This window comes from Vipera ursinii, assembly GCF_947247035.1.
Source record: "Vipera ursinii genome assembly, chromosome: 15".
NCBI classification, from domain to species: Eukaryota; Metazoa; Chordata; class Lepidosauria; order Squamata; family Viperidae; genus Vipera; species Vipera ursinii.
Window position 1 is genome coordinate 5,286,749 of NC_139528.1, and position 13,691 is coordinate 5,300,439.

The 13,691-nt window shown below is 44.1% G+C and overlaps 1 protein-coding gene across 1 annotated transcript in view; it reads left to right on the forward strand.

Moving 5' to 3' along the window:
• Positions 1-13,691, forward strand: part of ACTN3 (actinin alpha 3) — a 34,580-nt gene that overhangs the window by 11,339 nt on the left and 9,550 nt on the right. The window contains 9 exon segments of the mRNA XM_083374066.1: positions 4,495-4,609; positions 5,859-5,978; positions 6,890-6,976; positions 7,915-8,002; positions 8,954-9,032; positions 9,233-9,314; positions 9,580-9,665; positions 10,569-10,661; positions 11,360-11,818. Of these exon segments, the coding sequence (XP_083230192.1) occupies positions 4,495-4,609; positions 5,859-5,978; positions 6,890-6,976; positions 7,915-8,002; positions 8,954-9,032; positions 9,233-9,314; positions 9,580-9,665; positions 10,569-10,661; positions 11,360-11,818 (1,209 nt within the window).

Genomic DNA, 13,691 nt, shown 5'->3' on the forward strand with positions numbered 1-13,691 from the left:
TGCTAGCAAATGGTTGCTGAAAAGAGTTTGACTTCTTGAACAGCGTTCAGGAGTGAATGTACAATGTATGTAACATGGGAGACAAGAGATTTGATTTGCAGGGGATCCATTTTGCTCATTTGTAATCTATGGAAGAGAGAATGGAGATCATTGTGTGAGTTGTATGTTATTATTATGTTTTTGGGCTTTGAAGACAGTGCAAATGAGTCTGTGCCTGTATATATCCCCTTTGGACTAGGTAAGCTTATCCAGCATTATGATTTAATAGAGAAGCTCTGGAATTAATACTTGATCAAGAGGAAACTCATTTGGCTGCTGGATTTGCCAAGCAATGACAGAAGATTTGTGAGACTCCATGCTTGGATTAAATCTTGTTTAAATTCAAATGTCCACTTGTACATTCTGCTTTATATTAGGGCTTTATTTGCATCCTGCTTTTCCTCTAGTTCAGACATGTCAAACACAAGGCCCAGGGGCCGGATTTGGCCCGCGAAGTGGTTTCATGTGGCCCGCAAAGCCATCCTGGAAACAGTGAGGGACTGGCCCCCACTGCCTTGGCCCTGGCCTAGAGACTCTCCTTCTACCAGAGACCCCCAGATCTGTCCCACTCCTGCCCAGGCCCCCATAGGCACCCTTGATGCGAACGATGTAGAGCTGGCCATGCCCACCCAGTAGGCCAGATGCACTCTAGCCACGCCCACCCAGTAGGCCACACCCACCCTGGCCATACCCACCCGGCCCCTTGAGGGCAACCGCAATGCTGATGCGGCCCTCAATGAAATTGAGTTTGACACCCCTGCTCTAGTTAGAAAGGCTGGCTTCTAAAGTAATTATGTAACTGTGAATAGGCTGCCAAAAAAAAAGAATAGATATACGATTACTACTTTTCAAGTTTAAGGCAATCAATTTTAATTTATCTTTTCTTGTACCAAAGGCCAAACTTTTAGCAGAAACCATCAAGAAAAAAAAATGTGTTCCCTAAGGGATTCAGCAGATACTTATAATTTTCCTGCCAATTTATTTTAGTTGACAATCCAAATAATTCACATCAGTCTAGACTAGTCTCTGTATCTTCCCATGGTGTTCCAGCCTTAAAATTCTTCCTTCCAAAAATGGTTCCTTGAAAAATAGACCAATGAGCAGACATGACCCAAATGTTTTCAAAATAAATGATTGCTCTACGACTCTGTCACAGGTATTTTTAGCATCTCCTTCTATTTAATTCTATTCTTAAGGAAGGGTAAAGGTAAAGGTAAAGGTTCCCCTAAACACGCGTGCTAGTCGTTTCCGACTCTAGGGGCCGGTGCTCATCTCCGTTTCAAAGCCGAAGAGCCAGCGCTTGTCCGAGGACGTCTCCGTGGTCATGTGGCCGGCATGACTAGACGCCAAAGGCGCACGGAACGCTGTTACCTTCCCACCGTAGTGGTCCCTATTTTTCTACTTGCATTTTTACATGCTTTCGAACTGCTAGGTTGGCAGAAGCTGGGACAAGTAACAGGCGCTCACTCTGTTATGCGGCACTCGGGATTTGACCCGCCAAATTGCCGACCTTCTGATCGACAAGCTCAGAAATGGATGCAGCCCCTTCATTTACTGTTTGTATTTTGGGGACAGAGGGAAAGGAATGTGATCTCCCCACAATGAGAAAGAGCAGACTTAGGTTGCACGAGTTCTATATCATTTTTTTTAATTAGAATATGCTAAGGAGTGGCTCAAGTAAGGGAACAGATCGATTGCAGAACATCCTCTCAACCTCGGAATTCACATTTGATACCGCAACTGGAACTCATATATATGTACATCCTTTTGGCCAGAGACCTACTTCTATACTACCACCACCACCCCGCCCTTGATTTCAGCAAATCTTGTTTAGGACGAAAAGACTTTTTCTGGGAGGAGATTGATCTTGGCTCCTGGCAATAATTTAGATTTTCTCAGGGCGTCTCTCCCATTGCTTTCCCTACTCCTGTTCTACATTATTGCTGACTCTCAGGGGTATGTAGGTTAGCTAGAACAAGCAAACGCATCCAGGAAAACCAGGGGTTCCTTTTGGGTTGTGTCATTGTCTACCTTTTCAAAACAGACCAGGTCAGGAAACGAGATGCAACTAGAGATACTAGACTCCTGTTGATGGACAGTAGGCTCCAATAACAGATAAAGTTTCTATTTCCCTTTTCTGTGAAAGAGTTAAGACAGGGCAATATGAAGCTTTTACACTTCCCTGTTTTCCTGGGCTAAGCTCATGTTTTATTAACGATTGCCGCTTACGTTCTTCCAAGACTTTCACTGTAGCTTCTCTACTGCTGTGTCGACATTTGCAAAAGCCCGCCAGATTCATCGACATAATCAGGCTGATCTGCCAAGCTCACCTATCTGCAAGACAAATGGGGAGCCCTAGATTTGGCTATAAAAGGCCCCGTGTTCAACCTCTCTGGCACTTCTGGGTAGGACTAGGAAAAATCATTGTTTGAGAAGTGACACGCCACCGTAAGACGTACGCAGGGAGATCAAAGGTTCGGTTTTAGTACAAAGCCACTTCCTATCTCTTAAACCTCCATGTTGCTATTCCCATGAAATAAAAGCCCCACAGACAGAAATGTCGGTAAACTGAATTACAAGTTTATTTTAACGTTCAAATTCTGTTTTTCTCAAGGGATGAGACTACTGTAAATCGATTCTGAGAGTCAGTTTGGTCTGGCGGTTAAGACATTGGGCTAGAAAATGTGTGTTCTCCTCTCACCTTCAGCACAAAGCTAGCTGTGTGAACTTGGGCCAGTCACTTTCTCTCAGCACTAGGAAGGAGGCAATGGCAAATCACTTCTGAAAAATCTGGCCCAGATTTCAGGAACTTATGCAGGCAGTTTCCAAGCATCGCACGTGACCGAAAAAAAAAATCTGTTTTACTCTCTGGACACGTTATAGGAACTATCTTTTCTTCTGGGCTTTACCCGCAATGTTTGTCTGAAGAAAAATTATCAGTTTCAATAACAATGTCAGTAACGATTCAACTAATCCGCCTTTTGGTTTTTTTTCTCCACACACTGATTCTGATTATTCATTTGAATTATTCATTAGGATTCAGCCAGTTCCTTTCCTCCCAGTTTACTCCATCTCTTTCGGAGGGGGGGGGGAAAGGCTAAGAAAGAACAGGTAAAAGATAGATAGATAGATAGATAGATAGATAGATAGATAGATAGATAGATAGATAGATAGATGAGATGTAGATAGATAGAAGAGATGTAGATAGATAGATAGATAGATAGATAGATAGATAGATAGATAGATAGATAGATAGATAGATAGGTGGATGAATGGATATGGGTCTAGCAGGAATAGATAGATAGATAGATAGATAGATAGATAGATAGATAGATAGATAGATAGATAGATAGATAGATAGATAGATAGATAGATGATGGATGGATAGATATGGGTCTGGCAGGAATAGATAGATAGATAGATAGATAGATAGATAGATAGATAGATAGATAGATAGATAGATGATGGATGGATAGATATGGGTCTGGCAGGAATAGATAGATGATAGATAGATAGATAGATAGATAGATAGATAGATAGATAGATAGATAGATAGATAGATGATGGATGGATAGATATGGGTCTGGCAGGAATAGATAGATAGATAGATAGATAGATAGATAGATAGATAGATAGATGATAGATAGATAGATAGATAGATAGATAGATAGATAGATAGATAGATAGATAGATAGATAGATGATGGATGGATAGATATGGGTCTGGCAGGAATAGATAGATGATAGATAGATAGATAGATAGATAGATAGATAGATAGATAGATAGATAGATAGATGATGGATGGATAGATATGGGTCTGGCAGGAATAGATAGATGATAGATAGATAGATAGATAGATAGATAGATAGATAGATAGATGATAGATAGATAGATAGATAGATAGATAGATAGATAGATAGATAGATAGATAGATGATAGATATGGGTCTGGCAGGAATGGCAGTAACTAAAAGGAAGCGAAAATGAGCGTTAGGAAAGGGTGGAAGAGTAGATGGAGTTGGCTGGGTGCCTTTGAACCAATCACCAGGAGACGGTGAGTTCTAGTCCGGCCTTAGGCATGAAAGCCTAAAGCTGGGTGACTTTGGGCCAGTCCCTCTCTCTCTCTCAGCCCTACCTACCTCACAGGGTTGTTGCTGTGGGGAAAAGAGGAAGAGGAAGTGAACTGGATATGTTTACTGCCTTTGGGTTCTGTGTAAAAATAATAAAAAGATGGGGTACAAACAAACAAATATATTTGGCCAATGAGACTCTCTAGAGCACAAAACCTTACGCTCCGATAAATGTTTTAAGGACTTTTTGTGTGTGTGTGTAAACCTAACAAAGCTGCCAATTCTCTGGAAACGTGTTACTCAGCTGTCCTTGTGACAACCAAATAACTCCATATTGATTTTCGCTGTATTTCTCACCCCCCCCTCACCCCCCCCCAACCCCTCAGACTTTCACAGCTTGGTGCAATTCTCACCTGCGGAAGGCAGGGACGCAGATTGAGAATATTGAAGAGGATTTCCGGAATGGCCTTAAACTCATGCTCCTATTAGAGGTGATTTCAGGTAGGAGAACACTGGTGTGGGGAGGGGAGGGGGGGCCAGCCGCCAAGCAGCAGAGGGTGGCGGAAACAGGAGGTTTACAGTTCAAAGGAGATCGATCTATTTAGTGTGTAGCATATCGTGCGTGGACTGCAATACATACTAACGTTTCACCTAGATTAGTAAAACACAGTAAAATATAAACCTTAAAAAGATCTGTGTTCAAATACCAACGTCTAGGCCATCATTCAAGCGCAGCATCGTTTATATTAAAAAAAAATCAGATACTGGACTGGTACATGCCCTTAGCTTTCAGCTGGACACGATGTGATGACGGGGACCTGATTGCGGGAGCAAGTTGTATCTAGTCTAATGAAGAGAAGGATTGGGCATGACCCGATAGAATCTGCCAGTATTTGAGGGACTGTCACAGAGAAGAGGGGGGGTCAACAATGCCATTTGGGGAATTCTGGGAGTTACAAGTCTTAAAGTCTTGGGATATTGCACCTAGTTTTTTGGCCACCGTGATATAACAAAGATGTTGAGACTCTAGGAAGAATGCAGAGAAGAGCAACAAAGATGATCAGGGGACCGGAGATTAAAACTTATGAAGAATGGTTGCGGGAACTGGGGATGTCTAGTCTAACGAAAAGAAAGACTAGGGGAGGCATGATAGCAGGCTTCCAGTATTTGAGGGGTTCCCACCGAGAAGAAGGGGTCAAACTATTCTTCAAAGCACCTGACACAAAGCAACCGATGGAAACTAATCATGGAGAGAACCAATCTGGAACGAAGGAAATTTTCTGACTCTGAGAACAATCCATGAGAGGAACGGCTTGCCTTCAGAAGTTGTGGGTGCTCCATCACAGGAGATTTTGAAGAAGAGACTGGACAGTCATTTGTCCAGGATGGTATAAAGTCTCTTGCTTGAACAGGGGGTTGGTCTAGAACAGGGGTAGACAACCTCGGCTCTTTTATGACTCATGGACTTCAGCTGACTCAGGAATTCTGGGAGTTGAAGTCCATGAGTCATAAAAGAGCCGAGGTTGCCTACCCCTGGTCTAGAAGACCTCCACGGTCCCTTCCAATCCCATTATTGTATGTTCTGCGAGTCACACTCCTCTCCAGTCTCCACCAATCACCGTGCAAGAAGCAGACGCACACTAGTGTGTAGCAAGTTGACAAGACTTTGGGGTTTGGATCAGAGGGGCCTCTTGTAAGTGTTGACAATCCTTCTCTTTTTACCTCCACTGTTTCTCTCTTTCTCCAAAAGGTGAACGGTTGCCAAAGCCAGACAAAGGCAAGATGCGGTTCCACAAAATTGCCAATGTCAACAAGGCCCTGGACTTCATTGCCAGTAAGGGGGTCAAGTTGGTATCCATTGGAGCCGAGGGTAAGTAGTCTTGTGAAGGGTGGTTTTTTTTCCCTCCCCCTCTCTACTATCTGGAACAGAAGAAAGGAAAATCTGGTGTGCAAAGCAAGTAAGCCGCAGGAAAAGTGGATTAGAGGCCTGAATTGGTGCTGGACTGATTCAGTGGTGGAGAAGTGGGGGGGGGAACTGGGCAGGAATTGGGTATGTCAAGTCTAGTGAAAAGAAGAACTGGGGGGGGACATTGATAGCAATATTCCAATATTTGAGGGGCTGCCCCAAAGAAGAAGAAGTCAGCCTATTCTCCAAAGCACCAGAAGGCAGGGCAAGAAACGATGAACAGAAACTAATCAAGGAGAGAAGCAACTTAGAACTGAGGAGAAATTTCCTGAGAGTTAGAACAATTAACCAGTGGAACGGCTTTGCCTTCAAAAAGTTGTGGGTGCTTCCTTGCTGGAGGGTTTTAAGGAGAAACTGGACAACCCTTGGTCTAGGGCAGGGGTAGGCAACCTTGGCTCTTTTATGACTCATGGACTTCAACTCCCAGAATTCCTGAGCCAGCCATGATGAGGGGAAAGGGAGAGGTTTCCAAGCTGAGCCATGCTGGCTCAGGAATTCTGGGAGTTGAAGTCCTTGAGTCACGAAGGGGCCAAAGTTTCTCCCATGCTGACTCAGGAATTCTGGGAGTTGAAGTCCACAAGTCATGAAGGGGCCAAAGCTTCCACCATGCTGGCTCAGGAATTCTGGGAGTTGAAGTCCATGTGTCATAAAAGAGCCAAGGTTGCCTACCCCTGGTCTAGGGTCTCCTGCTTGAGCAGGGGGTCAGACTAGAAGACCTTTCAGCTCTGTTATTCGGTGTTAAGTCTACCTGCCTCTCTCAACTTGCCTTGTTCACCTTCATCTCTTTTTATGCTCCTTCCCTCCTTCCATTCCAGAAATTGTGGATGGAAATCTGAAGATGACTTTGGGTATGATCTGGACAATCATCCTCCGATTTGCTATCCAGGACATCTCCGTGGAAGGTAAGCCTGGAAAAGCAAGTAGATCTTGACTTGGTGGCGTTCCTGAGATCTGGTTTCAGGGTCTCTGTCTTGGAGACGGCACCACTCAGCCGTTCGCTCCCCAACTTTTCTAGATCTAATTCCCAGCCCTTCAGCTTAAAAGAGGAAAGGATTGGGTTGTTGTTGTTGTTGTTGTTGTTTTAGTAACAGATCTGGAAAGCCACTTCCAACCAGACCAATCTTATTATTATTTGTTTGTTTACGACATTTATATGGCCAGCCTACTCAAATAACGTGATTTAGGTGGCGTTAAAAAATAATAATAATGATAAACGCAAAGCAACGAACGTGCTCTCTAATCCTTTCATCACTGAGACGGGCTCAGAAGTATCCATCAGTCAATCTGTTTATTACAGCCTGAAGGCCAGACACAATCAAAATATATAACAGTAGTAACGAATCTTACATCCATATTTACAGGATATAAAACCACCAAACAATCAGTATAATGCAATCCAAAATTCTCAAAATAAAACCTCATATTAAAATGTTGCAGACTCAGAAGTAGAATTTCTGCTTAGCGTGCAGAAGGCTGTTTGATTTCTAATGAGGTAATGAGGGTGGGAGAACAACACTGCCCATCCAAGCGGGCTTAGCCTAGATCAGGAGTCTCCAAACGTGGCTACTTTAAAAGACCTGTGGACTTCAACTCCCAGAATTCTGGGAGCCTTAAAAGTCGCCAAGTTTGGAGACCTCGGGCTTAGATTAAAAAAACAAAAACAAAAAACGAACGTGCTTGGCCGAGGGCAGATTCAGAGACCCCCGTCAGTCAGAGGATATAGGACTGGTTCCAAACATCTTTACTGATCACAATAAACGCAGAGGAACCTATTGAAAATGTAGAATTCATGTCATGGCTGGCTTAAGGCTTGAGGGGCCTTCCTTCCCTTCTCTTCCAGAAACTTCGGCCAAGGAGGGGCTGCTCCTGTGGTGCCAAAGGAAGACGGCTCCTTACCGGAACGTCAACGTGCAGAACTTCCACATTAGGTACCCGAAGGATGCAGGCTTAGCGTGGCTAAATTCCCCAGCCCATCGCGGGTCGATCTTTTTCCCCCAGCGCTCTTAAGTCAGAAAGTTCCTCCTGATGTTTAATCGAACTTCCCTCTTTGTAGTTTTAGCCCAGAGGTTTAGGTTACCCTCCTGGGGGGGTGAGGCTACAGAGAAGACAGTAATATAAGTCCACGCCTTCTTCTAGCTTTTCAGTTATGCGATGACTGCTATCATATCTCTCCTTAGTCACCTCCTCTGAAGGCCAGACCTGTCCAAAATCTTCAACTGATCCTCCCAGGACTTGGGTTTCTGGATTTTTTCCTCATCTTGACAGCCCTCTTCTGAACTTGCTCCAATTTGTCATTGTCATTTTTTTGAAATGGCAGGCTCCAAAATTGGAGATGGTATTTTAAGCGAGGTCTTCCCAGGGCAGAATGGAGGGACCTTGTGCTCCTTGACAGCATTGGCCATTTTAGCAACTGGATCACACTGCCGGCTCGCATTTGATTTATGGCTGACAAGAACACCCAGATCCCTTAAGAGCAAATCCAGCCTTTTAAGCAGAATTATGTCTGTAGCCCAAACAGGAGCATATACAGCTAGTCCTTGACTTATGGCCAGCCAAGGTTCTGATGGACCTACCTGGCGGGTGGGGTCGCAAAAGGGGACACATGACCCCCGGGATGCTTTAACCGTCATAAACATGATTCAGTTGCCAAGCTTTCGGATTTTGACCACATGACCACGGGGATGCTGCAACGGTTGTAGTGTGAAACACGGCCCTAAGTCATTTTTCCCAGTCCTCTTGTAACGTCAAACAGTCTCTAAATGAAAGGTTGTAAGTCAAGGACTGTATGGGGAGGAGGGAGGCCTCTGCCTTCAGTTGAATGCAGGTCACACTCACTTAGTCTTCCTTCTCCCCAATGTTCCCCTCCCTCTACACACCAGCTGGAAGGATGGCCTGGCCCTCTGCGCCCTGATCCATCGGCACCGTCCCGACCTCATTGACTACGCCAAGCTCAGAAAGGTGATGGGCTGAAAATCTAGTTTGGGGCAGATTCCTATCTCCCAAAGTGATTTTTTTTTTCATGAACGTGCAATTTTGTCACTTTGGTTAGGAGAGGCCCACCTCATTCCCTCCCTTTCTCCCTCCCTTTAACCTAGCCAGCCCCCTTTTGTCTCAGAGTTGAAAACTCATGTAGGATAACTCCGTCCATCTCTTCCCAGGATGATCCCATTGGGAACCTCAACACGGCTTTTGAGGTGGCCGAGAAATACCTGGATATCCCCAAGATGCTGGACGCAGAAGGTGAGGAGCTGGACTGTAGGTGGTGGTTTAAAAGCGAAGGACCGTAGGATTGGACTGGAGCAGAGCAAACTGGGGGTGCTTCTGTGACACTGGAGGACAGAGCACGCATCTGCCTCCCGACTCCAGTTGCTCTGTGGAATGATCAAGCTTCTTAGCGGAGTGGGTATTTTTGTGCTGGATGGCGGAGGGGAAGTCCTCTGAAAAGAAGATTTTTCCTTGTGCTCTGCTCCCATCCTCTGTCTCTTTCCTTGATTCCCCTCTGCAGATATTGTCAATACCCCCAAACCGGACGAGAAGGCTATCATGACATACGTTTCTTGTTTCTATCATGCTTTTGCTGGTGCGGAGCAGGTAAAATCAAGGTTCTTCCTTATGAGTTTGTTAATTTTATAAAATAACTAGAGTAACAGAGTTGGAAGGGACCTTGGAGGTCGTCTAGTCCAGCCCCCGGCTCAAGCAGGAGAGCAAAACAATAAAATGAGGTCCACAATTTCAAAAAAAAAAAAACGCCCCCCCCCCGGTTGTTCCACTGGTTAATTCTCACTGTCCAGTCTCTTCTTCAAAATGTCCTGTGATGAAGCACAACTTCTGGTGGCAAGCTGTTCCACTGATTGATTGTCCTCGCTGTCAGGAAATTTCTCCTCCGTTCCAGGGTTGCTTCTTCTCTCCTTGATTAGTTTCCATCCGTTGCTTCTTGTCCTGCCTTCGGGCGCTTTGGAAAATAGACTGACTTTCTCTTCTTTGGGGCGGCCCCTCAAATGTCATGCCACCCCTAGTCCTTCTTTTCTCTAGACTGGCCAAACCCAACTCCTGCAACCGTTCTTCATATGTTTTAGTCTGCAGTCCCCTAAGTATCACAGAACACAACTTTAGTCCAAAGTACATTATTCACTTCAGTGGGACAAATTTAACAGTGCATAAAAGATGCATATGCTCTTTCCCTCATATTAATTTCTGGGGGGGGTGTTAGGGTTGCGGTCCTGATTTCGGAGGTAGCCAAATGAGAATTGATTTGAAAACACTGAAGTCTTTTGCTTTGTTATTTTTCAATTGAATTAAAAATTGAAATTGAAAAAACAAACAAACCAGAGCTAGGATTACTTTTTCTAGAGACATTTATATTTGGCAGAGACTGCACAGGAGAACTAGGAATACTCAGGCAGGCTGTGTGTGCGTGTGTGTGTGTGTGTGTGTGTGTGTTGTGTTTCTTGGAATGTTTAAAATCATGTCTGCTTTCTTTCCCTTTGCTTCCAGGCTGAGACAGCAGCCAATAGGATCTGCAAGGTGCTGGCTGTCAATCAAGAGAATGAGAAACTGATGCAGGAGTATGAAAAGCTGGCCAGTGAGGTAACCTGGATCTTAAATTGCCTGAAGGGGAAAGTCCTAGAACCGGGCCCTTTTTTAAATTCCCAGCTTGATCTCTTCCCCTTTCCAAGATTGCAGCAGTGATCGCTGGGATCCGATAGAAGCAAGAGCAGGGGTGGGGAAAGGAGGTGGGATATGCTAATCTCCTGATTGGAGAGAGGGTATTAGAAAGGAAGTGAGTATAGGTAGATGATGGATAGATAGATAGATAGATAGATAGATAGATAGATAGATAGATAGATAGATGACAGATAAATGATAGACAGATAGACATAGAAATAGATTAGATAGATAGATAGATAGATAGATAGATAGATAGATAGATAGATAGATAGATAGATGACAGATAAATAATAGATATAGATAGATAGATAGATGAAAGATAGAAGAGAGGTTGATGATAGAAAAATAGATGAGAGATAGATTAGATAGATGACATAGATAGATTGATGACATGATAGATAGAAATAGATAGATAGATAGATAAATAATACAAATGGATAGACAGAGACAGATATAGATACAGATAAATAAGATAGATAGATAGATAGATAGATAGATAGATAGATAGATAGATAGATAGATAGATAGAAGAGGGAGGGAGATCCCCAAAGGATGTTTGAACTCACAGTGGCTCCCAAAGGCCCCTGGAGATGACCGATTCTGTTTCTCCCGGGCAGCTGTTGGAATGGATCCGCCGCACCATCCCCTGGCTGGAGAACCGGGTGCCCGAAAAGAACATGAGCGCCATGCAGCGCAAGCTGGAGGACTTCCGGGACTACCGACGCGTGCACAAACCTCCCCGCATCCAGGAGAAGTGCCAGCTTGAGATCAACTTCAACACTTTGCAGACCAAGCTGCGCCTCAGCAACCGTCCAGCCTTCATGCCCTCCGAGGGGAAGATGGTCTCCGTAAGTCAAGGAGCAGAAATGGAGCAGCCCCATAAGCCACAGGGGCGGCCTGGGTTCACGTGGCTGGCCGCGGGTTTCCCCGAAAGCCAACATTGGTTTCCGAAAGCATCTGGCCGAGCATCCATCCCGTACTTCCACGGTTTTGCTGTCCCGGTGGAAATAATAAGGGCAGCTATTCTGAGGGAGTATTATTTCAAGACACGTATCTGGGAGATACCCTTTGATATCGTATCTAGTCAAATACATCTTATTTTTTAACGAAACAATTAAATGGCTAAAACACGGTTTCCCAACCTTGGTAACTTTCCAACCATAGACTTTAATTTCCAGAATTCCCCAGCCAGCCAGGCTGGCTGGGGAATTCTGGGAGTTGAAGTCCACAGGCCTTAAAAGTTGCTAGAATTGGGTAACTTTGCATGAAAGGTTTCCAAAGACTTGTTGAAAAGCTAGTCGGGGGTAGGCCATGCCCCTTCCTGAAAGAAGGAAGTAGTTCATAAATATAGGTCTGTCTCTAAAGAGGCCTGTTTAGCAGATTTCTTTTTTACAAGCCAGCTATGACCAGGAGCCTTGTGCTGCCTTGAGAAAAAGCGTTTAGCTACTTTGAAAAAAACAGAAATGGTGAAAAGCAACAAATGGGAAGCTTACAATGGAACTCTTGACCTTGTGCGTGGAAGCAAACATTCCTTAATGGAGAAATATCCCCAATAGGCAATTCTCAAGTGTAGTGTCACGAGGTCACCTATAAAAACCGTTTCAAACCCTGCAGGTTTTTTCCCCCAGGATTGGCCTGCTGGTTTATTAACTGGTGCCGCAGAGCTTGGTGTTATTAAAACACTTCATTAAAACAGCTCATTAAAAGCATTTCTGAGAGAGAGGTTTGCTTGTCATTATCCTGACACTCTTAACACTAAATCAAGATTTGTTCACCCTGACCTTTTTAAGTAAAGCTTTATGGTTGAAAATCTCTTTATTTTTGGCACAGGACTTGCTAGGGGGTTTGTTTCTTACACATTTTTTTTAAAAAAATTAACGAATTACTTCTTTGTTTTGAACCCGCCTCGCTCTCAGTTTTTTCTTGAGCGGAATCCATAATGTTATCTTATTGAGCGGCCACATTAAGCCTTATCGGGGAAAAAAAGAAATTAAGACAGATTGCCATCTGCTACACCACTTAAAAACACCGTATCAAATCACATCCTTAGTCAACATTAAAAAAAAAAGATAAATGGTAACAGAAAGATAAAAATACATGGAAAAAAATACATTGCTTCAACTCACCCGCTTGCTAGGCAGAGAGCCAAGTTCCAAATTTTAAATCAGTTGCTTGCTTGCTTTCTCTCGATTTACTCACTGAAAGTAAAACGACTGCTTTCAAGAGAAGGGGAGTTGAGGCTAGCCGCCCTTCCTCTATCCCCCCCCCAACTGATTTCAAGTGTCTGTTTGGCAGAGATTAAGAGGAGGGGATCTCCGTCATGAGCTGCTGATTCCCCTTTGGATCTGCTTTTAGCTCACTGAAAAACTGGCGACTTGGTTCTCCAAAGATTCGTTCAATTAACTGAATAACAAAGAGTTGGAAGGAACCTTGGAGGTCTTCTAGTCCATCCCCCTACTCAATCGGGAAACCCTATAAAATTTCAGACAAAAGGTTGTCCATTCCCTTCTAAAAAAACAAAAAACTCCAGTGATGGAGAAGCCATTTCCCCTGATCAATCGTTAGGAAGTTTCTCCTTAATTCCAAGATGCTTCTCTCCTGGATTCGTTTCCATCCATTGCTCCTTATCTTCCCTTCCCGGTGCTTTGGGGAACAGGTGGAAAAGCCCCCCCCCTTCTTCTTTGCGGCAGCCCCTCAGATATTGGAACCGCTGCTATCATGTGGCCCCTTAAGTGACATTGCTCAGTCACATTTTTAAATTGCCCATCTCCCTTAACGGGTGGGAGGGACTCTGGACAGCATACAGCACAGCAGGAACGTATAAAGACAGTATATAAAAGCTTAAAAAATTAAAAAGAGCCAAGAGTACTCAAAACACTTTTAAAAAATTAAGTGAAAGGGGGAAGGAGGATTCTAAGGCCACTAACCAGCCCCAGGGCTGCCTTCTCC